General features: G+C 41.1%; 1 protein-coding gene across 1 annotated transcript in view; it reads left to right on the top strand.

Annotated features, from left to right (window-relative positions):
* Positions 1–25712, top strand: part of SLC6A1 (solute carrier family 6 member 1) — a 154560-nt gene that overhangs the window by 104615 nt on the left and 24233 nt on the right. Inside the window, exons 3-11 of the mRNA XM_030205802.1 lie at positions 214–345; positions 5399–5499; positions 6982–7091; positions 7185–7317; positions 14911–15045; positions 15161–15264; positions 17776–17900; positions 20653–20765; positions 22842–22973. Of these exons, the coding sequence (XP_030061662.1) occupies positions 214–345; positions 5399–5499; positions 6982–7091; positions 7185–7317; positions 14911–15045; positions 15161–15264; positions 17776–17900; positions 20653–20765; positions 22842–22973 (1085 nt within the window). The remainder of the gene's footprint in view (positions 1–213; positions 346–5398; positions 5500–6981; positions 7092–7184; positions 7318–14910; positions 15046–15160; positions 15265–17775; positions 17901–20652; positions 20766–22841; positions 22974–25712) is intronic.

Raw genomic sequence — 25712 nt, 5'->3', positions numbered from 1 at the left:
GGGGCGTCCAGTTATAGAATTGCCCCCATAGGCTTCATGTCAGTACAGTTCGGCAAAGTGTCTTTGTTCCACTGAAAATGACTTGGTTTAGGAGGTTCTTTTTTACAGTTTCTTGTTGTAGATAATAAGAATCAACAATGTTTTACAAATTTGCTGGTGCATGAACTTCTGCATATTTTGATTTCAACACCCTTTTTACTATATTGCTATTAGGTGCATTCTTGGTTCCATATTTCCTAACTCTGATTTTTGCTGGCGTTCCCCTGTTTATTTTGGAGTGTAGCCTTGGTCAGTATACATCTATAGGAGGTCTTGGAGTTTGGAAACTTGCTCCGATGTTTAAAGGTATGTTCTTTGTTATCTTCCATTGAATTCAACATATGCATGACAGATCTAGTCATACAATTAAGCTGATTCATTGACTATATAATTCAGTAGCTCTCTTCACAGTCTGGTTTGTACAGTCTGCTAAAACATGGGAGGTGCTCTCTGGTCGGATGCCTGCAGTTGGTCCTAGGTCATCTTTATCACTTTATATAGAGCTGTTCAATGTCCATCCACCAGTTTTGATAGTAAATGAAAGGACAACAGAGGCTTAGATCCGCATGTAAACAGTCATCCAACCAACAGAGCAGACTGAAGATAAAAGAGCAAATATAGCTTTATTAAAATCAGATGCCTGACATGACCACGTTTCGCCTCCCAGTTCCTTCTCCTATGTCCATGTGTTTCAGCTGTGGCTGACACTGGAATATTAACTCTGCTGCTACAGATTTCTGCTTTCAGCTGCTATCAGGTGTATGTGCCTTTAGGGACCTTGATAGTGGAAAGTTAAGCCCCTGACGCAGCCTCTGTGTGGCGAAACGTGGCCATGTCGGACTTCTGATTTTAATAAAACTTAGCTTGCTCTTTTATCTTTGATTTGATAGTAATTGAGAATCTTGTAGCTGCCTGCACTGTAATTTATTAAACACTTACATCATATACAGTTTTTGAACTATAAAAAGAAGTGGATCAAAATTCATATGGCTTTATCTGGATAACAGGTTCTGCTATTGGACAAATGCTGCTGGCTGCAGCTACCTGGTGGCTTTCAGCAGCAATATTACTGACCACCCTGGCACTATCTGGATATTAAAAAAAAAAAATAAATGCACAAAAAAGCCACAGCTAAAGTCCAAATGTCAGAAGAAAAGCAGCCAAAAGAACCAACCAGTGGGCATCAAATAAAAGAAGTTTATTTTAAAAAAAGTAACCTTTGGTGACAAAGGGGGAATTCAATAAGTGGTGCTGATTCATAGTACAAGTTCTGATTGTAACCAAACTTTATAATCTAGTTAAACTGTCCTAAAAATCTGATATGCAAACTACAGACAACATAAAACACAGCCACAAAACTTATCTATGGCCTGAAAAAATTCAACAGGGTCTCTCATCTATATACCCAGCTACACTGGCTGCCTGTAGAGGCCAGAATTATCTTTAAACTCTGCTGTTCTGTCTTCAAAATCTTTCAGGGTTATGCTCCACAATACATGTTTTCTCTAATCTCAACTCTACACTCAAGCTATGGGGCAAGAAACTCTCTTAAACTATTCTTCCCATTCTACAAAGAATTTTCTCTAAAGAGACTTTTCTCAAACTTATTCTCGTACCAAGCTGCCAAATTCTGGAACTCCCTACCAACACCAATGTTCCACATCAACCTCTACAACCAGTTCCATAAAGCCTTAAAATCTGTCTTATTCAAGAAATACATACTGCCAGACTCTTTGTAAAACTGTCTTCCTGTACCTGTTCCTTTTGTATTAGACAAAGTAAATATATTTCCCACCAGATAACACTGTCCGTAATAAGTAACCGAGGCTCCAGTGAAATGGAACTGACTTTCCAACCACTAACAAAATCCTGAGCAGTGTAGAACGAGTAAAAGTAAATCGATTTTTTATTTGTTCCAAAAGTACAAAGACTAGGGGACACTCGAGGAAGTTACATGTAAATACTTTTAAAACAATAGGAGGAAATATTTTTTCACTCAACCAATAGTAAGCTCTGGAACTCTTTGCCGGAGGAGGCAGTTAGCGTATCTGGGTTTAAAAAAGGTTTGGACAAATTCCTGGAGAAAAATCCATAGTCTGCTATTGAGACAGACATGGGAAGTAACTGCTTGCCCTGTGATTTGTAGTATGGAGTGTTGCCATGATTTGGATTTCTGCCAGGTACTTGTGACCTGGCTTGGCCATTGTTTGGAAAACAGGATACTGGGCTAGATGGACCACTGGTCTGACCCAGTATGGGTACTCTTATGTCCTTATCTAACCTGCTCTATAGTCTGCTATGAAACTGACATCCCAATGTAATATTGTTGATCTCTTTACTCGGTAATCCGCTCCGAACCTCTTGAGGTGTGAATGAAATATGGTAAAGTAAACTAAAGATCACCCTTTATAGAATAGCATTCAGCGCAGATCCTGCGCCTATCTTTTGGGTGCCATACTTACACCTTCTAAATGCAGGTGTAATTGCAGGCACCCAACTACAAATCCACAAGCAACTTTTTGGAATGCCCCAACATGCCCCTGGCCATCAAAAGACTCATAAAAAGAGTGGACACATGCACATTAAAAGTAACACACTATAGGGTCCTTTTACTAAGCTGCGTAAGCAATAACGCATGCTTACCACAGATTAAAATCTACTACTGCGGGGCATACTCAGGCTACCCGCACTAGTTTTCAGACTGGCATGTGCTTCCCATGTGCTAAAAATAGAAAATATTTTTTTAGCACTGGGGGCATGTTGGAGGCAGAGAGTAGTAGTGCCCAGCACTAATTGGTTAGTGCAGTTGCATCTCCACATGTTAACTGATTAGTGCATGGTTAGCGTATGAGTCCTTGCCAACTAGTAAACAGAGAAATTAGCACATGGCCATTAATAGGGGAAATAGAAAATGTGGCCATTTTATTGCTGCACTAAAAGTGGATCAGCATGTGAGAAACCCACGTGCTAGTCATACTGCAGTCCATTCTGTAATGCGACAGTAAAAGGACCCCTCAATATGTAAAAAACATGTAAAATAAATAAATAAATGAAAAATAAATAAGTAAAAGGGAGAATTATAGGTATGTTATTATGGGCATAATCGAAAGAGAAGGGCGCCCATCTTTCGACACAAATCGGGAGATGGGCATCCTTCTCCCAAGGTCGCCCAAATCGGCATAATCGAAAGCCAATTTTGGGCGTCCTCAACTGCTTTCTGTCGCAGGAACTACCAAAGTTCCAGGGGGCGTGTCGGCAGCTTACCGAAGGCGGGACGAGGCGTGCTTAAGAGATGGGCGTCCTCGGCCGATAATGGAAAAAAGAAGGGCGTCCCTGACGAGCATTTGGACGACTTTACTTGGTACATTTTTTTCATAACCAAGCCTCGAAAAGGTGCCCGAACTGACCAGATGACCAACGGAGGAAATGAGGGATGATCTCCCCTTACTCCCCCATTGGTCACCAACCCCCTCCCACTCAAAAAACAAATTTCAAAACATTTTTTCCAGCCTCTATGCCAGCCTCAAATGTCATACCCAGCTCCATGACAACAGTATGCAGGTCCCTGGATAAGATTTTAGTGGGTGCAGTGCACTTCAGGCAGGCGGACTCAGGCCCATCCCCCCACATGTTACACTTGTGCTGGTAAATGTGAGCCCTCCAAAACCCACCACAAACCCACTGTACCCACATCTAGGTGCCCCCCTTCATCCCTAAGGGCTATGGTAGTGGTGTACAGTTGTGGGGAGTGGGTTTTGGGGGGCTCAGCACCCAAGGTAAGGGAGCTATGCACCTGGGAGCAATTTCTGAAGTCCACTGCAGTGCTCCATAAGGTGCCCGGTTGGTTTCCTGGCATGTGAGGGGGACCAGTGCACTACGAATGCTGGCTCCTCCCACAACCAAAGGGCTTGGATTTGGTTGTTTTAGAGATGGGCATCCTCGGTTTCCATTATCGGCGAAAACCGAGGTCGCCCATCTCTAAGGTCGGCGATCTCAACATTTAGGTCGACCATCTCTTAGGTCGACCTAAATGTTGAGATTTGGGCGTCCCCGACCATATTATCGAAACGAAAGATGGACGCTCATCTTGTTTCGATAATACGGGTTGCCCTGCCCCTTCGCGGCGCCCTCCTTAGAGATGGGCGCCCTTAGAGATGGTCGTCCCTGTTCGATTATCCCCCTCTATGTGTCCCTATTACAAGGACAAAATGTGTCCCTGATGCAGGCAGTCCACAGCCAAAACGTGTTGGGCTCTTACTAGAATGTCTGTATGGTAGAACAATATAAGCACACTTCGCCACCAAAGGTTGCTTTTATTAAATAAACTTCTTTTATTTGATGGCCACTGGTTGCTTCTCTTCTGACATTTGGTCTATCTGGATTGTGCCAGGCTGGTGTGAGGGCAGAGCCAGCACTTATTCTGTTAGACCACTAATTGGATAACTATATAGATAAAGGGGTGCTTTTACTAAGCCACGGTGAAAACATGGCCTGTGGTGTGTGTTTTTGGCACGCACTGGGCCAGTTTTAACCTCATCTGGGAACAAGGGCTTTTCTTCAATGGGCTGGGAAAAGGGCCTGCGGTAAAATTGAAACCAGTGCATGCCTATTTACGGCCTGAGCCCTTAACGCTACCCATTGATCTAGCGGCAAGGGCTCATGCGCCATTCATGCAGTGAATGGTCAGCGTGTGCCAATTGCTGATTAATGCTGGAAATGCCGCACGTGGTAAGAAATAAAAAAGAATTTGCCCCGGCGGTATGGGTATTCACCAAATCTGAAATTACCACCAGGGGGGCGCTAGCATGACAGTAGTCTCTTTTTGGCACACACTGCACACATGTAGAGCCTACCATGCCTTTTGTAAAAGGGCAATGTTAAGAAATAAATATTGCTGCACTAACATTATTCGATTATCTGCCTTGTTTGGATATCAGCACTATCCAGAAAGCACAGCGGTTTGTCACTCTACCTGGATATTCAGTGCCAGACAAAATCTAGATACTGGCACTGAATATCCAGATTATTTTTACTGCTGTAGCTAGTATTTAAAATACACCAACTGAGGCAGCTGGACTTGGTCTGGATGTCTCTACCACAGAAGAAGCAAAGCGGTCATAATGAAAGTCTTCTTTTAGCATTTACATCATTTTATTAAAGAAGTGCGGTAGACTGTTAATCATACGAAAATGTGATTATCATTGATAACACTTATGTGGTCATATTTTGGAAGAATTGACGTGTATTTTTATAGTTCCTGCTCCTAACTCTACTATTTTTGTTTTAAGGAAAAGGTTAATGCCATGTACCACACTTGACCACACTTGACCGTTCACCTCTTTTGTATCCTTTTCTCTAGGTGTAGGATTGGCTGCTGTTGTATTGTCATTTTGGTTAAATATATACTACATTGTGATCATAGCATGGGCCATATATTACCTCTACAATTCATTTACTACGGTATGATGGCTTGGTTTCTCTTATAGTGCTTTAATACTTTGAAAACATTCTTGTTCACAATATATTTTTAAGAATCCATTATTACATTAATGTCCAAGGGTAATTAGAGTTAAAATGCAGTGCATCTGTCAGATATTTAGTTCTTGAGTGTTAAAATGGTAATAAAGATTATAGACTGATGAAGGCAGATGCAACCTCAGGCCTAGCTGCCATATTGATCGTGGATGGCCTAGATATCTGGCCAGCTTGTGGCCTTCAAGTACAAGGGTTATGTAGTCTTGGGCTGTTTCCTGTGAGTTAGCACATGGATTTAGCTACCTTTATATCATCATTGGGCACAGACACAAAACAAACCAAAAACAGACATTAAAGGTTCTGCCCAGTTTATTTTGGAATGACAATGTTATCATGAGAAAAGTAAGACGTGTGAAGGGCATTTTAGAAAGTACATCTTACTCAAAATGCATATGTCCCAGTCAGTACTTCACAAATGGATGTCCACCTCACATGTATTTTAGAATACAGAATGGAGTCAAACCCTTTATTTAACTGGCCCTAAGTGTCATCATTTCACAAAGAAAGTGAATTTGTTCTTAGCAGAGGGCTATGAATATTACTTCAGTAGCATTCTTAATCTCAGAGCAGCCTGAAGAGGAGAAGTCAGGTTCAGGAAGTGACAGGGCTGGATTTAGGCCAACTGATGCCCTAAGCAGAATCCAACAAGGGTGCCCCCTGGCCCTTCCATTGCTAAACTGACAAGACATTAAGACTCAATAAGTGCTGAGTACATAAGTACATAAATATTCCCGTGCTGGGACAGACCAAAGGTCCATCAAGGCCAGCATCCTGTTTCCAACAGTGGCCAATCCAGGTCACAAGTACCTGGCAAGATCCCAAAAAAGAACATGGCCATTAATGGGGGAAATAGATATATCATTATTGTACAAAAGAAAACTATCACACATATAGATGTATGTATGTATAATAATTAGAAAAACACTGAAATTCATGTTGGATATGAGTGTGGCAGACATCAGTGAAACAATTAAAGGTATGATTATTATTATTTTATTATTTGTAGCATTTGTATCCCACATTTTCCCACCAATTTGCAGGCTCAATGTGGCTTACATTTGCCGTAATGGCGGTTGCCATTTCCGGGTAACAGAATTACAATTGGTAATGCATACGTGGAACAGATAACGGTATACCTACATACATGGTAACATACAAGTAGCATAGCATGCTTGGAACAGAGAGGTAACATGGTAACATACAAGTAGCATAGCACATTTGGAACAGAGAGGTAGCAAGGGGGGGGGAATAAAACTCTGTGGTGCCCCCCTTCCCTTTGTGCCCTTATACAGGGCTGGGAAGTGATCACAGATCCACCAGTGGTAGCATGCAGTGCTGCCAGAGAGTCAAGAGGTTAGACTCAGAAATGTTTTCATGTCTCAGAAGTATTTGTATTTCTTTTCACAGGTGCTTCCTTGGAAACACTGTGGAAACTACTGGAACACTGAACGCTGTTTCTCAAATTACAGTATACTAAATACCACCAATTTGACCAGTGCTGTGGTAGAATTTTGGGAGTAAGCACAATAAATGTTACTACTAAAATAGTAGATCATTATTACATTTTGAGGACATTATAATGAAATCAACATTTTCTTTGCTGATTTCAGACATAACATGCATCAGATGACAGATGGGTTGGAGAAACCAGGACAAATCCGTTGGCCTTTGGCAATTACATTAGCAATTGCATGGGTTCTAGTATATTTTTGCATCTGGAAAGGGGTTGGCTGGACTGGAAAGGTAAGATCAAAATTCTGATAATGCAAATGTTGGTTTTAATACCAGCGTGTTAGCAGTGTAGAGGGTGTGTGCACCATCAAATAAAAAGTTTAGTTTGCATTCATTTACAAGAATTTTTCTCAGTTTTTGGGCATGTTTTTCAGTTTGTTTCACGTTTGCTCTTTAAATGTACCAAAGCAGGAGTACACGATGACACAATGACAATCCACTAGGGAGATAAAGTTCAAAGCAGCTTTATTAGAGCACCAAAATAAAAAGACCCGATATGGGCCCTGTTTCGGTGGATGCAGCCGAATGCCTCAGGGGTCACTATACACAACTCAAATCTCTGAGAAAACTGAGAATAATTCCCAGTGCAGTAGCAAAAGCCAATGAATCAGAAGTCTCCACAGCACTGCAGTGTAAATAGATGACACCATGGACAATTTCACAGGTCAGCAATTACCTTGAACTTTATCTCCCTGGTGGACTGCCATCGTGTCATCTTGCTTTGGTTCCTTTGGATTTTCATAGAGGGTGTCTTCCTGTTTCTACTGTGGACTGCTCTTTAAATGTGAAATCTTTTCACAATAGAACTTTTTAAAGCGTCAAATCAATTGTATACACATTCATTAGCAGAGATATACACATACAAGCAATTTACATGCACTATAGACCCCTGATATTCAGCCCGTAGCCACTGTTACCTCTAAGCTGAGCGGGACTCCACCAACTGCACTGCTGCCAGTGGGGCATGGTGTTTCAATATTGTGTTCTTAATTGCTAGGGATAGGAAAGTTCCCTGAAGTGCTGCAGAGACTGTCCATCCCTCACTATTGAAAATATGATAGTGAAACAGCACCCCTCACTGGTAGCACAGTAGGTGAAGGACTCCCGCTCAGCTAAGAGGGAGCAATGCCCATGGCAATCAACAGTTTTAAAGCCTCTGGCAGTCGTGGGTAGAATTACTTACAATGTCAACACAATACATAAACTATCTTCAGTTCAGAAAAGAACTGAAAACTTACCTCTTCAAAAAAAATTCTACAAATAAATAGGCAAGTTAACGATGTCCCTTCCTCACCCCAACTGTAAACCACCATTGTAAACTCACCAAATGTAAATTGTAAGCCACTTTGAACTGAAGCTTGTTTTTGGATAACAGTGGGATACAAGAATGAATAAATTAAGCTAGATATCTACTGTAGAGCAGGGGCAGGATTGGCACTTACCGTATTGTTCGGACTATAAGACGCACTTTTTTCCCCCCAAATTTGGGAGGAAAATGGGGGGTGCGTCTTATAGTCCGAAGGTAGAGATTTAGCAGGCCGCCCGCCCTCCCTCCGAGTTCGGGATCGCCCTCCCTAGGGTTACCTCCCCTCCCCCCGGCCCTGTCACCACCTCTCCCCTTACTCACGCGATCTTCCCTGGTGGTCTAGTGACGTCGGGGCAGGAAAGAGCCAACGGCGGCCATTTTGAATCTCGCCAAGACCGTCATCACAGGCAGCATACAGGAGGATGCAGAGCAGTGTGCTGGGCAGGAAAGAGGGGGCTCTTTCCTGCCCCGATGTCACTAGACAACCAGGGAAGATCGCGTGAGTAAAGGGAGAGGTGGTGACAGGGCCGGGGGGAGGGGAGGTAACCATAGGGAGGGCGATCCCGAACTTGGAGGGAGGGATTCGGACAAGACGCACCGGAGCACCTAGGTTTTAGAGGAGGGAAAAAGTGCATCTTATAGTCCAAATTTTTTTTTCCTATTTCCCTCCTCTAAAACCTAGGTGCGTCTTATGGTCCGGTGCGTCTTATAGTCCGAAAAATACGGTATCTGCATATTTATAAAACATATGCACCTATTCTTACTGGCCTATATGCACATAAATACACAGTTACAGCTGCCTCAGAGTAGATGTCATGGCCACTTTCATGAACACTAGGGACCAGTAATATGCTTCTTCATCTATAACAGTCTCTTTTTGAGCCCTCAGGGTACTCAGAGGCTGCTAAGACTTCAAGCACAGTTCCAAGGTATTCCCAACAGGGAGGAGTATTTATTATTTATTTATTTATTTATTAGGATTTATTTACACCGTATTGAAGATATTCATTCAAGGCAGTGTACAGTAAGAATAAATCAAACTTAAGCAATAGACAATTGCAGCAGTAAAAATATTTAAATAACAATACAAGGTATGGCATAGTACACTACTTGGTTATTCCAATTCTAATCTTCTGGGGACCACTGGTTATTAATATTTTACGCTCAAAGTCTACCAAGTGGGGATAAGATATTCCACTCACAGCACGTGAATCTTTTTACTGTTTAATCAACCCAAGACCTCAACACTACCAAGCCTGGCTATTCCGCAAGGAATACTTGCTTTCTCTCTTACACTTATTAGAGAGCGCCACCGCTTTTAATTGGAGCTATAGTCCTATCACAGGTCTTATTCTTTTTATTATTATTCTATAGTGACAGGAGCACTCAACAGCCAATGTAAAAAAACTCAATTCTCAGAAAGAAAAAAACATTGCCTGTTAAGTCTACCTAACACATCCAAACACCCATGCTGTGAGAAAACTATCTTCTACTCTACATACTCAAAATCAAACATTATCATTTCCAAATTCTATTGCTTCCAGTTTTCTGTTTTCATATTGAACAGCCTTCACATCACCCACCCTTCGTCTTGTACTTATCTTAAGCATATGCTCGATTTCAGCTCTGTACAGACCATCCAACCGGTTGGTGCGCCTTTCTCCTTGCTGTCCAATTATTTCCTTTAATATCTGCTGAGACTTTCTGTTTTCATTATTTATGTTTCATTCTTCTACAAGCACGTCTTGTTTTGCAATCTTAATTGCTGCTTCAGGAAGAGTCTTGCTTATTACTTCAGGAAGAGTTAATGCGATTATCCGCTCCAAGATGGATGCGGGTTTTAAACCACCGCTGTCCTGGTTCCAACCAATCTTCGCCAAGACAGTGTTTTAAAGGGCCCTTGTGCCTTAATAGAACGCCTTCCATTCAACATTTCTATTAAAGCCAATCGGTGATACTGTTTTATATTGAAAAATCAGTTTCTGTTCTTTTTGCCACAGTCATTTTTTAATATCCCTCCTCTCATGCCCTGTTGTATCATCTCTATGATCATGAAGCCCAGTTGATCAAATGTATGCCCCTTGTCTATACAATGTTGTGCCATTGGTGCCTCTGTTGGAAATGATAATGTTTGATGTTGAGTATGTAGAGTAGAAGATAGTTTTCTCACAGCATGGGTGTTTGGATGTGGTAGGTAGACTTAACAGACAATGTTTTTTTCTCTCTGAGGATTGAGTTTTTTTACATTGGCTGTTGAGTGCTCCTGTCACTATAAAATAATAATAAAAAGAATAAGACCTGTGATAGGAATATAGCTCCAATTAAAAGTGGTGGCGCTCTCTAATAAGTGTAAGAGAGAGAGAGCAAGTATCAGCCCCATGGATACCTGAATGCAGAGTTCTCCAAGGATCCCCCTCTCACCAACCCTCTTTAACCTTATGATGATACCCCTAGCCAAACTATTAGACAATCTAAATCTCAATCCATACATATATGCAGACGATGTCACGATCTACATCCCGTTCAAACAAGACCTAAAGGAAATCACCAATGAAATCAACCAAAGCTTCCAAATCATGCACTCCTGGGTGGATGCATTTCAACTAAAACTGAATGCAGAAAAAACACAATGTCTCATTCTCACCTCACAATACAACACAAATAAATTCACCTCCATAACCACTCCTAACTTCTCCCTCCCCATCTCAAACAGTCTGAAAATTCTGGGAGTTACCATTGATCGAAATCTTACACTGGAAAATCACACAAAGAATATAACTAAGAAAATGTTCCACTCCATGTGGAAACTCAAAAGAGTAAAACCTTTCTTCCCAAGAGCCATTTTTCAGAACCTGGTACAATCATTGGTATTAAGTCACCTGGAGGGGAATAATCGAACGTCACCAGCGAAATAGGTTGCCGGTGATCTATTTTGGCGGGGGCGCAACAGCTGGCCGGAACCGTATTTTCAAAAAAGATGGTTGGCCATCTTTTTTTTCGATAATACGGTGTGGGCCGGCGAAATGCCTTGGATTTCGCCGGGTTTGAGATCGCCAGTTTTGTTTTTCCGCAATAATGGAAAAAACTGCCGACGATCTCAAACCCGGCGAAATCCAAGGCATTTGGCCATGGGAGGAGCCAGCATTTGTAGTGCAATGGTTCCTCTCACATGCCAGGACACCAACCGGGCACCCTAGGGGGCACTTCAAACATCTTTTATAAACAACCAAATTAGTTCCATGTGCATAGCACCCTTCCCTTGTGTGCTGAGTCCCCCAAATCCCCCCCCAAAACCCACTGCCCACAAGTGTGCACCATTACCCTAGCCCTAAGGGCTGAAGGGGGGCACCTACATGTGGGTACAGTGGGTTTTGGGGGGTTTGGGAGGGCTCAACATTACCCACCACAAGTGGAACAGGTGGGGGGGGGGGGGGGGCTGGCTCTGCCTTTCTGCAGTCCACTGCAACCAACAACAACAACTGTTCCAGGGACCTGCATACTGCTGTCAGGGTGCTGGGTATGACATTTGAGGCTGGCATAAAGGCTGGCAAAAAAGGTTTGTATTTTAATAATTTTAGTGTGGGAGGGGGTTGGCGACCACTGGAGGAGTAAGGGGAGGTCATCCCCCATTCCCTCCAGTGGTCATCTGGTCAGTTGGGGCACCTTTTTGAGGCTTGGTCATGAAAATAAAAGGACCAAGTAAACCCGGCGAAATACTGCTTATCGCCGGGTTTTATTTTTCCATTATCCGCGAAAGCCGGCCATCTGGTAGCCATGCCCAAGCCTGCCCATGTCCCGCCTTCACTTCGCTGCCAACACGCCCCTTTGAACTTTCGCCGGCGAGGCGAAGGGAAAGCGGCGAAGCTATCACAAATGTAGCTTTCGATTATACGCTTTTCACCGCTTTTGCGAAATCGCCGGCCATATCCCGATTTGTGTCAGGAAATAGCCGGCAATTACTTTCGATTATAAGCTGGCTGGACTATTACAATGCACTCTATGCTGGATGTAAAGAACAGACCATCAAGAAACTTCAAACAGCCCAAAATACCGCAGCCAGACTTATATTTGGCAAAACAAAATATGAAAGTGCAAAACCCTTAACAAAGAAACTACATTGGCTCCCACTTAAAGAACGCATCACGTTCAAGATCTGCACGACTGTTCATAAAATCATTTACGGAGATGCCCCGACCTACATGCTGGACCTTGTGGACCTACCACCCAGAAATGCTAAAAGATCATCCCGCACCTTTCTAAATCTACACTTCCCCAGCTGTAAAGGATTGAAATACAAACTAACCCATGCGACCAGCTTTTCCTACATGAGTAAGCAATTATGGAATGCACTCCCCACTCACTTGAAAATGATCAAAGAATTAATTAATTTCCGCAAATCTCTGAAAACCTATCTCTTTAACAAGGCCTACCAATAAAACCCTTAACTATCTAGAACACAACACCTCTCTACCTTTACTCAGAATGTATCTTGTTATAACTGCCTGACCAGATCCTCTTGTCTTCTTTGACTTCTTTGTAACACCAATTGTATTCTCTACCCTGGTATGGCAATGCCATAACAGTGCTTTGTAAGCCACATTGAGCCTGCAAAAAGGTGGGAAAATGTGGGATACAAGTGCAACAAATAAATAAATAAAATATTCCTTACGGAATAGCCAGGCTTGGTAGTGTTGAGGTCTTGGGTTGATTAAACAGTAAAAAGATTCACGTGCTATGAGTGGAATATCTTATCCCCACTTGGTAGACTTTGAGTGTAAAATAGTACACTACTTACAATGTCAACACAATACGTAAAAGAACATTTTAATTGACAATGTAGGGTATAAGCAAAGATGGAACATATAGATAGGTAAGAGACTAAGAGGAGTTAGAAAATAAGGGAACAAATTTAAAGAAAGTTGCACATGAGGTCAGAGAGGTGATTAAATATTATCTCAGCTAGGGTAGCAGCAGATAAACATGTCCTGCTGCAGAATGTGCAGCCCGTGTCACTCCTGGTGTGTGTGAGTGAGACTAACAAGTTAGTTACTTCTTCCATTAAAGGTCTGGTTGAAAAGCCAAGTTTTGACCTGCTCCTGAAGAAGAGACAGTCATGTGTTAAGCCTTTCAGGGAGTGCATTCCAGAGCGTGGAGGCCACTCCAGAGAAGGCTCGCTTGTGGGTATCACATCGTGTAATGTCTTTTGGAGATGGTGTGGTTCCTTGGGAGGACTTTAGTGTCCTTGAGGTGTGATCCTGTTCAAGTAGACTCTGGAGATATGGTAGAAGGAAATTTACTGGGTGTGGAACCAAATCCAAATCAGCAGGCAATGACAATTTGCAGAAATAGGAGATAGTCTGGGTAGGCAAAGGAGATTCTTTATCAGGAGACTAGCAGGGGTTCAAACACCAAGAAGTAGCAAATGATGAGGAACTCCGAGTCTCACAGGAGAGCAATCCGAGGGCAGGGTGAGTGATAGATACAGGGTTTATATAGACACAGAAGGCCAATCAGTAGATTTGCATAATACAGGAACCAATCAGAGCAGGGACAGTCATAGTGACCAATCAGAGTGTGCCAGATCATCAGCCTGAAACTAGTGGAAGTATAAAAGGCAGGAAGAAGCCAGGGCTCTTTTCCTGAGCGGGAGTAGCCTTCTGGGAAATACAGAAGTGAATGACAAAAACTCACTGAGTTATTGCTTCTACTCCCATCCTGTCTCTCAAGCCCACCAGAATGTATCCGTGAATAGAATTCATGCAGATATGTGCATCCTTTGCAACAAGACATAGTACAAGATGGACATTCATGGAGTCTAAATAAGAATCAGTCAAAAAAAATCAGTTCCCCTCTCAAAAGTTCACATGACTCTGATCTACCAATAGGATTTTGTCAAACGAGATGAAACCACAACCCTCTAAAAATGGTTACACCACCACGAAAGAAGCTTATTAAAAAAATATTTTTTTAGATTGCATTTCCATTTTAAAAAGTAACCCCAATTCTGTTGGTTAAGAAACTGTCCACTACCTCTCACTGCCTCAGTTATAACAGATTGTGAGCCCACCAGGGCAGAGAAATAACATATCTGGTAACTCACCTTGATTTCAGATTTGGAAAAAGCAAGTTAATAAATCTAAAATCCAAATCCAGATGGTATTAGGAATTCTAACACAGTCTATTAGTCAAACTGGGTTTAATTTTATAAACGATGCCTATGCGAATATTCTCACACACATTTACTCTGAACAAGGTGTAAACATGCCCAAATTGTACGTTATATTCCTGAGAACACCTGCACAAGGCACATGTATAAGCACATGTCATCTTGTCAGCACGTGCACTTATGTACATACATTCAGCTGCATAATTTTAGAAGAACCATGATCCATGAGTAAACATTCCTTACACACAAAAGATGCTTTTGAAAATTACCTCCCGCAGTGAAAACGAGGATAATCCATTTAACCCACACATCTTGAAATTAACTTTAACCCTACTTTGTTTCTTTTTTGTAGGTAGTATATTTCTCTGCTACTTATCCCTACATCATGTTGGTTATTTTATTTTTTCGTGGAGTAACCTTGCCTGGAGCAAAAGAAGGTATTTTATTCTACATAACGCCCAAGTTCAATAAACTTTCAGATTCTGAGGTGAGACTTCAAAAGACAAGAAACTGCTTTGCAATTCAGATGTACATTTTGAAACTAGAATGATGTCCAAGATAGCTTATAGGCTTAATATATATGTTTTTATCAATGCCTTTAGGTATGGTTGGATGCAGCCACACAGATTTTTTTCTCTTATGGTTTGGGTCTTGGTTCACTCATTGCTCTTGGAAGTTACAATCCATTCCACAACAATGTTTACAGGTAAGTGAACACATCGAAAAGATGCATTTAACTGTGCAAATATTTCTATGGCCTACTAGTGTACACTGAGTACATAAGGCCACATTATTCAGTAAGGGGCCCTTTTACTAAGACACATAGAGGGGCATTTTCAAAAGAAACGTCTAAGTCAGAATTTGGACGTTTTACAAAGACGTTCAAATTCCGAAGAGGGGAGAAGGTCATTTTCAAAAAAGATGGACGTCCATGTTTTGTGTTTGAAAATACCATGGACGTTCTTGGATTTGGATGTTTTATGATTTGGACGTCTTTGATTTTTGGCCATTGTCGGAAAAAAAAACGTCCAAGTCTAAAACGTCCAAATTCAAGTCATTTGGACATGGGAGGAGCCAGCATTTTTAGTAGACTCATCCCCCTGACATGCTAGGACAGCAATTGGGCACCCTAGCAGGCACAGCAGTGGACTTCATAAAATGCTCCCAGGTACAAAGCTCCTTACCTTGTTTGCTGAGCCCCCCAAAACCCACTACCCCCAACTGTACACCACTACCATAGCCCTTACGGGTGAAGGGGACACCTATATGTGGGTACAGTGGGTTTCTGGTGGGTTTTGGAGGGCTCACAGTTTCCTGCACAAGTGTAACAGGTAGTGGGGGATAGACCTGGGTCCACCTGTCTGTCGTCCACTAAACTACTCCAGGGACCTGCATGCTGCTGTGATGGACCTGAATATGACATCTGAGGCTGGCAAGTAATGTTCTTCAACACACTTTTGGGGGGTGGGAGGGGGTTAGTGACCACTGAGGGAGTAAGGGGAGGTCATCCCTGATTCCCTTCAGTGGTCATCTGGTCATTTGAGGCACCTTTTTGTGCCTTATTAGTAATAAAAACAGGTCCAGCTCAAAACATCAAAGTTTTAGTGCTGGACATCCGAGTTTTAGGAACGCCCAAGTCCCGCCTTAAAAACGCCTCCAATAGGCACCCTTGAGATTTGGACATCCTTCCGACAGACTTCTGAGAAAGTCGTCCAAAATGTGGTTTTGATTATACCGATTTGGCAAGGTTGGAGTCTACACATTCCTGCATTTTTCTTCCTTGCTCCTGCCCTCTGGAACTCGCTTCCTCAAAATCTTAGGTTGGAGGATTCATATAAATCTTTCTGAGCACTCTCAAAAACCTATCTTTTTAATTTGTCATTCGGATAACGAATTGGTGCTTTCATCTGGCCTCAGAGTGTCTTTTGTTTTTTTTTTACCAATCTCCGCAACAAGAAAAAGAGAAAAGAAATAGCTGATGAGTCAATGCTGATGACAGCTTAGTTGGATTTTACGTTCTTACTAGTGATTGTATTGAGTGTTTGGTCTTGAGAATCTGAGCTTTACTATCAATTATGGAGTTCCTCGTATCTTTGTTTGTTTTTTTAAATTGTTTTAATTTCATTGTAAACCATTTTGGTTTGCCCACAAGAGAAATGGTATATCAAATGTAATACAACTAGAGCATCTACATTACCATGCGCTAACTGGCTAGCACACTGTTAATGTCAGAGCCCTTACCGCTTCCTAAATAGGAGGCGGTAAGTAGTCCTGTGGTAATTTTTTAAAATGGCAGTGTGCTAATGCTAACATTAGCAAAAAGTAATAAAATCCCTATAGGGAGAGACAAAAAGCTGGAAGCATTCAATAAAACAGTGATTTAATGATTTAAAATAAGTTCACTCTTGTTTGCTCCATATTGCTTTGCTTTGATTATATGTGTGAACTTATGTACTGTTGATATTAGCCCATGAAGATACAGGAGCTGCTTTTTTCTCACTAGTGAGTTCTCTTGCATATACGGGTGCCCACTGAACAGCTGTCTAATATCTTTTGTATGAAATATATATGTAAGAAAAGATTTATAATATAAATAAAGCAAAAAAACTTAAAAATAAATGGAGGGCATTGATAGAGAGTATAGAGCTTCATAAGTGAGCTGCCTGACGGCTGGTCTCACTGAAATTTAACTCAGATGAATGGTCAGCCTATACTGAACTCTCTTAGCCCCCCCCCCCTTTCTAATAATCTTTTCATTTGTAGGGGGTTTTCTCTGGGAACTCGATATATGATTTTGGATTTTTTTTTTTTTATAATGCTAACATTAGGGCACGTTCTTTTATTCAATAGATAGAAAAAAGTCCTTTCTCTGGGCCATGCAAGAAGTGGGCTTAGCGCATAGGAAAGACCCGCATAAGAGCACCTAAGCCCAATTCTTAGTGCAGTTTAATAAAATTACCACAAAATGACATACTGCTGCAGAAAAAGTTTCATTGACAGAAAGAGAGAAAAAAAATATATACTTGTCATGTGTACTTTTGAGATATTATACAGTGCACTGTCTGAATTTTTTTTTTTAAAGGTATATTCAAACAAAATTTCTTTGGCAATTTTTCTGAAAGAACATATTTCCATACAATGTAAATGGTGGTTACAGAAACAACATTTCCATTATCAACAGCTTGACAAATGTAATCTATGTTTTCTTTTGTCTCAGGGATTCCATCATCGTGTGCTGTATAAATTCTTGCACGAGCATGTTTGCCGGATTTGTTATCTTCTCCATCGTTGGCTTCATGGCTCATGTCACCAAGAGACCTATTGAAGACGTAGCAGATTCAGGTACCTGTGTCTTTAGCCCATCAAATGAAAGCTACTGTGCTTTAAAACATTCAATATTGCCTTTAAAACAAACATGCAGTGGGAAGACAGAAGCATTCTATTTTAACTTAGCTAAGTTAAAATAGAATGCTTTAAAACAGGTCATTATGGACGCCCCTCTGGTCACATACCATTACCCCTTCCATTTCCAATCTCTGCTGGTCTTGCCATGCTCAGCGGGGCACTCTCAAACACCTTATTTTTGACTGTGTGTGTCTTGCACCATTTTGGACTGATGTGTGGCTTACTTTAACAGATGTCTTTCACTTCACTGGTCCTATGTTGTACAAGTATGTGTTGCTCAGAGACCAGTGTTTTCATTCTCTGTTAAGCTACAATGACTGCTTGCTTGTGAATACTTTGCCTGGTTTAGCTTTGAAAGTTGTCTTTGGGCACTGGAAGTCTCTGAAGCAAGCAACACATCAGGACTGGTGGAATATAGTATTTCAGACTTATAAATATGAAACGTTCCTAGCTCAAAAATCATGTCGATATATCCATTATAAGGATAAGTAGTCTTTGTTACTGACCTACCTTAGAGATGCATGTTGAGAAGCTTTTCATTCTGCCCCCCTTTTATTTTACCCTTCCCGTCCTTCACGCTTTTTGAAATTTGTTTACTGTTGTATTGACTTGTTCACTGTAATATTGTTTTAAACCAATAAAAATACTAAGAATAAAAAAAATAAATTAAAAAAAAAACAGTCAGCATACTTACAGTTATAGAAGTAATTAATGCTTTCCTATAAAATATTTTTGAACTTGGTATATTCCTTCACGTATTTAAGTATTACAGTAATAAAGTTGAACTTATCCAGGTAGGGACGACTCTTACTCGGATAAGTGCCACTCACTAGGGTCAGCCACTGATTTTTCAGGACATTACTCAGGTAATGCCATTGAAAACCTTTATTGACCACCCCAGCAATATCCAGATAGTACAAGGGTGGTCAGGGGTGTAGCCAGAAATAATTCAGCTACTCAAGTAACTATCTGACAAGCTAGAACAGCAAAATAGCCATCCTAACTTGTCAGATAATTACCCAGCTACCAGCAGTGAATATTGGCTAGTATCCATATATTTTCTGGCAGGTGACTCATGCTCAAATATTCGGCACCAGTATCTGGGTTCAGCTGAGCACTCAAAATCCAGGTATGAGTTTAAATGCTGTGGTTGGCGTTTAAAAAATATGCTGACAGTGGAGTTTTAATATGGGAGATATATTTCAAATAGCATTAAATCAACAGTTCGCCGTGTACCTTCCTGAACCTCCACTACCCTAATTGTAGAGGACTCAAATACAAATCAATACATGCATCTACCTTCACATACCTCTGTACAAAAGCATGGAACAAATTACCAAACACTATAAAAATAACATGTAACTTAACAAACTTCAGGAAATTACTGAAAACACACTTGTTTGAAAAAAATTATAATAAGAATCCTCCTTAGAACTTGATTATTCTATATCTAAACCACCTACTAATCCCTCTAAACTGATTATATTAGCCATATTATCATATTTTTTTTCTTTTTCATTATGTGTTATGTAAATTATTCCACAGACATATCTTCCTTAATTCTTACATAGTAATATATTAATTTAGAACAAACCTCTTACTCTGTTCATAACTATATCTTTTGCAATATAATGTAAGCCACATTGAGCCTGCAAATAGGTGGGAAAATGTGGGGTACAAATTTATCAAATAAATAAATAAATAAATAAATCAGTTGTAAATGTAAACTATTCTTGAATTCGTAATGATGAACATTCTGTTTAATTCAAAGGTCTTTACTGTAAAGATGATAAACCCTAAAAAATCAGATTCCTACGTTGGTATTCAATCTCCCATCCTCTATCACCAGAGTATTTTGGATAACTTTAAAGCAGGGCTTCTCAACCCAGTTCTCAGGACACACCTAGCCAGTCAGGTTTTCAGGATATCCACATTGAATATGCATGAGATGCATTTGCATGCACTACCTCCATTCTATGCAAATAAGTATTGTTGTATTGTTGTTAGACCAGTCTTAGCAATTGGCCAACTCCAATCCTTGAGGGCCACAAACAGGTCTGGTATTCAACATATACAAATTAACCAGCCTAGCCAAAAGAATGTTAGAACACTTATGTACACAAAACTTACAAATCAGAAATTTGTACATACCAGAGTTATTCATGGCCCTCAAGGATTCTAACTGGTCATGACAAAATTAGGGCAGAGGTTTTCTCAGGGACTATCTAGCCAATAGGTTTTTCAGGATATCTACAATGAATACGCATGAGATGTATAAACATGCACTTCTTCCATTGCATTCAAATGTCTCTCATGCAAATTCCTCAAGTGGTCCCTGAGGATTGGGTTGAAAACCACTGATTTAGGGGACTGGTCTGGGAGAGGAGTTGGCACTTATGCGGGTTAGTGACTATATTCAGAACTTAATTAGATAAATTAACCTGACAAATAGGACCACATAAAACACAGTCCTATCTTTGACTAGTTTATCTTATGTGGTTACCTGCCAAATATCACATTTAACCGGAGAACTGATAGCCAGCTGTACTTACCAGGATATTGAATGCTGATGCCTAAAAAACTCTGGCCATCACTGGCTAATTATTTACCCATAAGTCTTTAACACTGACCTGAATATTTATGTCTTCCAATATGATTATTGCTAACCTCTTTTTTTCAATTTTTTAAGGGCCGGGCCTAGCATTTTTAGCTTATCCTGAAGCAGTGACGCAGTTACCAATATCTCCTTTGTGGGCAATATTGTTCTTTTCTATGCTGCTTATGCTTGGAATTGACAGTCAGGTAATATAACAGAGGTCGACAATTAAATGTTGATATGCGGTTGGTTGTGGTGCCAACAGCATAAGTGTGTGTGTGTGTGGGGGGGGGGGGGGGGGGGGGGTCATCATACACATTTATGCAAGTAACTTTGGCCACATAAGTTAATACATGGCCATAGTTAACCATTTAAAGCTGGAGTGAGATTAGGAGGTTTTTCATGAGCAGGCCTTAAACCTCACGATATTCAACCAGTGGTGGGCTGTGCTTTGACTGCCCACTGCCGGTGTTCAACCCAGATATTCAATGCAGGCCATTTCCGACAACCAGCATTGAATATCCGGGTTTTTCAAAGTTGGCTAGCGCATGACCAGTTAAGTCAATATTTAGACTTAACCAGCCATGGCTTAGTGGGGAAAGATAGGCCTGCTTTTTATGCAGCCTCATTTGGCCACTGTGCCTGGCTGGTTAAGTTCCAAATATAGGGACACCCCCATGTTTCACTTAGCAAAATATCCTTGAATATCTCTCCTATCTTCTAACAAGATCACATATGCAGTCCACAGATCAGGGGTCCTCCAATCCAATCCTCAAGTTCCACAACCCAGCCTATATTTCAGAATTTCCACAATGAATATGTATGAGATCTTTTTGCATTCATTGCTTCCATTGCATGCAATCATATCATACATATTCATTGCGGAAAACCTGAAAACCAGGCTGGATTGTGGACCTAGAGGACTGAATTTGAGGACCTTTGCCATAGATAAGGTGATCAACAGATCTTTATGTGAAGAATGCAAACAAAAGTTTATTTTTTTGTTTTAAAGGAAACTGGCATAGTTTCCCAGCAATGTGGCTGAAAAAATGAGGACAAAAATATTAGCATTCAGAAAGTACAAAGGATCTCAAAAACAAGAACACAGGGAAGTAAGGCAAGGCTGAAAGATGCAGAGAAAAAAGTTGGATGGCAAAAACATACTGGAAAGAAAAAGTGGATAAAGATGTAAAGCAGTGTGACAAAAAAATTTTCAGGTGGGAACAGGGATGGTGGCACACCAGTGGTAACCCTTACCCAGTACACAGTTTTTCCAGGTGCTAGTCCTGCTTGTGCCTGTGTGCATGAAGCACAATTTAGTATAGATGGTTTAGGTTATAACAGTGGCTCCCAAACCTGGTCCTGGGAGCACCCAGCCAGTCAGGTTTTCAGGATGTCCACAATGAATATTCATGAGAGAGATTTGCATGCACTGTCCACTATTTTTGGTGTTAAAAATTGGGCTGTAGTCACACTGCCTTACCTTTGTGCTGCTCAGCTTACTCTGCCTCCATCCTCCTCATGACACCACTTGTTGCTCCGCTTGGCTCTCACTCCAGTCCAGCATGAAATGATGAGTCATCATCATCAGCTCATGATCTCATCACCCACCTCACCTCCTATTGGTCAAATTTGCAGCCGGAATGAGGCTTGAGAGATGCACAAAGCCTCATTCTGGCTCCAAATTTGACCAGCAGGGTGAACACAGAGCACTAGAGACAGAGCCATCAAGTGCAGCCCGTTCTGCCGCCGGACTACCTCAAATCCACCCAAAATGTTGTAACCCACAACTGGGGAAAAGTGCACACAGCCCACTGGAAAAACCTACCCAATCCCATGGGAAAACCACAGAGATAGCAACTCTTTGCATATTACTGTAAATCAATTTTTTAACATATTTAAATGGTAGCCAGCTCTTCTAAAATTGCCTCCTGAATGTTTCCTCCCTTGTTTAGTCACTCAGAATAGTAGGAAAGGGATGAAGGCCAACCAAACAGGCAAATCTCCAGAGGTTGATTGTAGTAAACTTTATTGACAAACCAGATACAACAGATCCCCTTGTTTACCCATATAGCAGTGTAGTCTAATTATTTCCCCCTTGACTTAGTATGATGTTGCTCACATCTCGTGTACTTTTAAATGTAAGGTGGGTTAGGTCAGAAGGGAACTTATACACAAGGGGGCATACAGAATTGCCCTTTTATTACATAGGGCACAATATATTACTTGTCAGTGTTACTGAAATTTCTTACATACTATATAACACTTTTATATCTCTGCAGTTCTGTACTGTGGAAGGATTCATAACTGCCCTGGTAGATGAATTCCCAAAGTTATTACGACCTCGAAGAGAAATCTTCATTGCTGTGGTGTGTGTTGTTTCTTATCTGGTGGGACTATCCAATATTACTCAGGTAATAAATTACATTGCATATTATTTTACACAGTAACTATGTTCAATATGGTTTATATGCACAATTGTACTTGAAGAAAATATTATATTATTTTTGTATGTTATTTTCAGCTAATTCTTCCCTAGTGAGAGTAGGGGGGGATGAAAATTATTTATTTATTTGTTACATTTGTATCCCATATTTTCCCATCTATTCGCAGGCTCAACATAGTACTGTAGAGGAGATCACCAATACCAGTTATAACAAATACAAAGTGAGGTTGTGGTAAAGTAAAGTTCATGTGTGACAGACATTGGGGAATCGTGAGAAGAAGAGTTAAGTTATGTCCAGTATGAGCTTTGGTTTTGTTGTGTTGCTGGGTTAAGGCATTTAAGTTGGGTATGCCTTTTTGAACAAGTTACTTTTTAGTAATTTCCAGAATTTCAGGTGGTTATATGTTGTTTTCACGGCTTTTGGTATTGCGTTCCATAGTTGTGTGCTTATATAGGAGAAGCTGGATGCATAGGTTGATTTGTATTTGAGTCCTTTGCAGCTTGGGTGATGGAGATTTAGGTTGGTAGGTCTATGAGGTCTGTCATGTATCCCGGGGCTTCTCCGTAAATGATTTTGTGAACCAGGGTGCAGATTTTGAACACGATGTGTTCTTTGATTGGGAGCCAGTGCAGTTTTTCTTGTAGGGGTTTGGTGCTTTCGAATTTCGTTTTTCCAAATATAAGTCTGGCTGCTGTGTTTTGAGCAGTTTGGAGTTTCTTTATGATTTGTTCTTTGCATCCCGCATAGCTACCATTGCAGTAGTCTAGATGGCTTAGTACCATAGATTGTACCAAGTTGCAAAATATTTCTCTCGGGGGAAAAAAGGTTTCACTCGTTTGAGCTTCCACATTGAGTGGAACATTTTCTTCGTTGTAGTTTACACTTGGCTCTCTAGTGTGAGGTTTGGTCGATTATGACTCTGAGAATTTTCAGGCTGTCTGAGATTTTTTTTATTATTATTATTTTTATTATTTTTGTTACATTTGTACCCCACACTTTCCCCACTCATGGCAGGCTCAATGTGGCTTACATTGGGCAATGGAGGGTTAAGTGACTTGCCCAGAGTCACAAGGAGCTGCCTCTGCCTGAAGTGGGAATCGAACTCAGTTCCTCAGTTCCCCTGTCTGAGATATGGGGGTTTATCTTTTTTTTTATTTTAAATTGCCTAGGTTGTGTTCTTTTTGTTATTTGTCATTTTTTGTTACATTATGCTGTATTCTGTTTTGATTTATATTGATCTAATGCTGTTTTTTATCTTTTGCTTTTTACCTAAATCAGATTATGTTACATTTGTTCTTAGTGTTCAGTAGCAACTACAGTATTTCATTTCCATTTCATTGATTTCACATTTCATTGTCTTTCATTATTATTTATTTATCTACTATAATAAAACTCACCCTCAACGTTCTGAGGACACTGACGTCAGTGAAGCCAAGCCCTGACTTCCTTCAAAAAGGTTCGAAGGTTCGTGGTGGTGAAACCACCAAAATCGCTCCGGGCCCCGCCCTCAAGGGCGGTGCAATGGCAGAACAACGAAGGGGTTGGCAGGGAGGGAGGCAGGGAGGTGGGGGGGAATCGCTCCGGGCCCTGCCCTCGCATCAAACATCATGACGTTGGGGGCGGAGCAATGGCAGAACAACGAAGGGGCCAGGGAGGGAGGGAGGGGGGTGTTGGCGACGAAAACCTTGCTAGCGCCCATTTCATTTGCTCTGAAACGGGCCTCTTTTACTAGTTTTTTAATATAATGACTGTTTTGTATGGGCTAATCCATCAAAAACAGTCTAAACATTTTTATATCTATGTTAAGTTTAAATTATTTTAAACTCCTGTATACACATTTTGAGGGCAGAGGAGTAGCAGCAGGCTGGGAACCAGAGGGCCTAGGTTCAAGCCATTTAGGGGTGGGGGATTCATCAAAGTGCAGTAGAAGTTCCTCTTTTACCACTACTTGATTTCCAGTGGGATTCAGCAACTTGGAGGGAGGGGGGCCTGAGTGGAGGAGCAGAAGCCTGAAAGGACCCTCAGCTAGTGGCCCATGATTTTTGGGCCCTAACATGACTTGTATCACCGCAAGTCATGTTAGTGTATTCGTATAGTATGCATTTGCATATTTTGCATCTCATTAATAACTAACCTGCAGTGACTTAATATCACCATGGCATTTTTAATCAAGCAGCATTAGAGCCAAATAATGTGCATTACAGGCCAAATAATGTGCGTTAGGGCCCTAATACCAGTTGATGAATCCCTCCCTTTAACCCTCCATTGCCTTAGGTTAGCCAGGGGTGCCATTAGCAACCTCACTCAGGGGCCCTCTTACAGAACAGCGGTAAGCTCAAAGCGGGTTTACCACTTGCTGTCCCGGGACTATCTTCAGTCCAATGTGGCTCCCAGTGGTAGCCCCGCCCCAAGTTTGTGCCATTTCTGGGGGAAAAAGAAAACCCCCAGAAATGGCTTGCGTGGCGGTAACCCAGCAGTAATCGGGCATCGCCTTGCACTGGTCCTGTAAAATTTCAACATAAAGGGATCTTTCACTTGCTCATCTTCCAATGTGGTATATATCATTCAGTGTAAAAAATGTAACGAAGGATGCTATATTGGAGAAACAGGCCAGATGCTTAAGACAAGATTCAATTTACATAGACATCACATGAACAATACTGGTGCCAGTAGGGTTCCCACACTTGTTGGTCAACATTTTACAGG

The sequence above is a fragment of the Microcaecilia unicolor genome, chromosome 6, assembly GCF_901765095.1.
Source record: "Microcaecilia unicolor chromosome 6, aMicUni1.1, whole genome shotgun sequence".
In the NCBI taxonomy this organism is placed as follows: domain Eukaryota; kingdom Metazoa; phylum Chordata; class Amphibia; order Gymnophiona; family Siphonopidae; genus Microcaecilia; species Microcaecilia unicolor.
The sequence above is the reverse complement of the archived record's forward strand: the minus strand, read 5'-3'. Positions and strand labels throughout refer to the sequence as shown.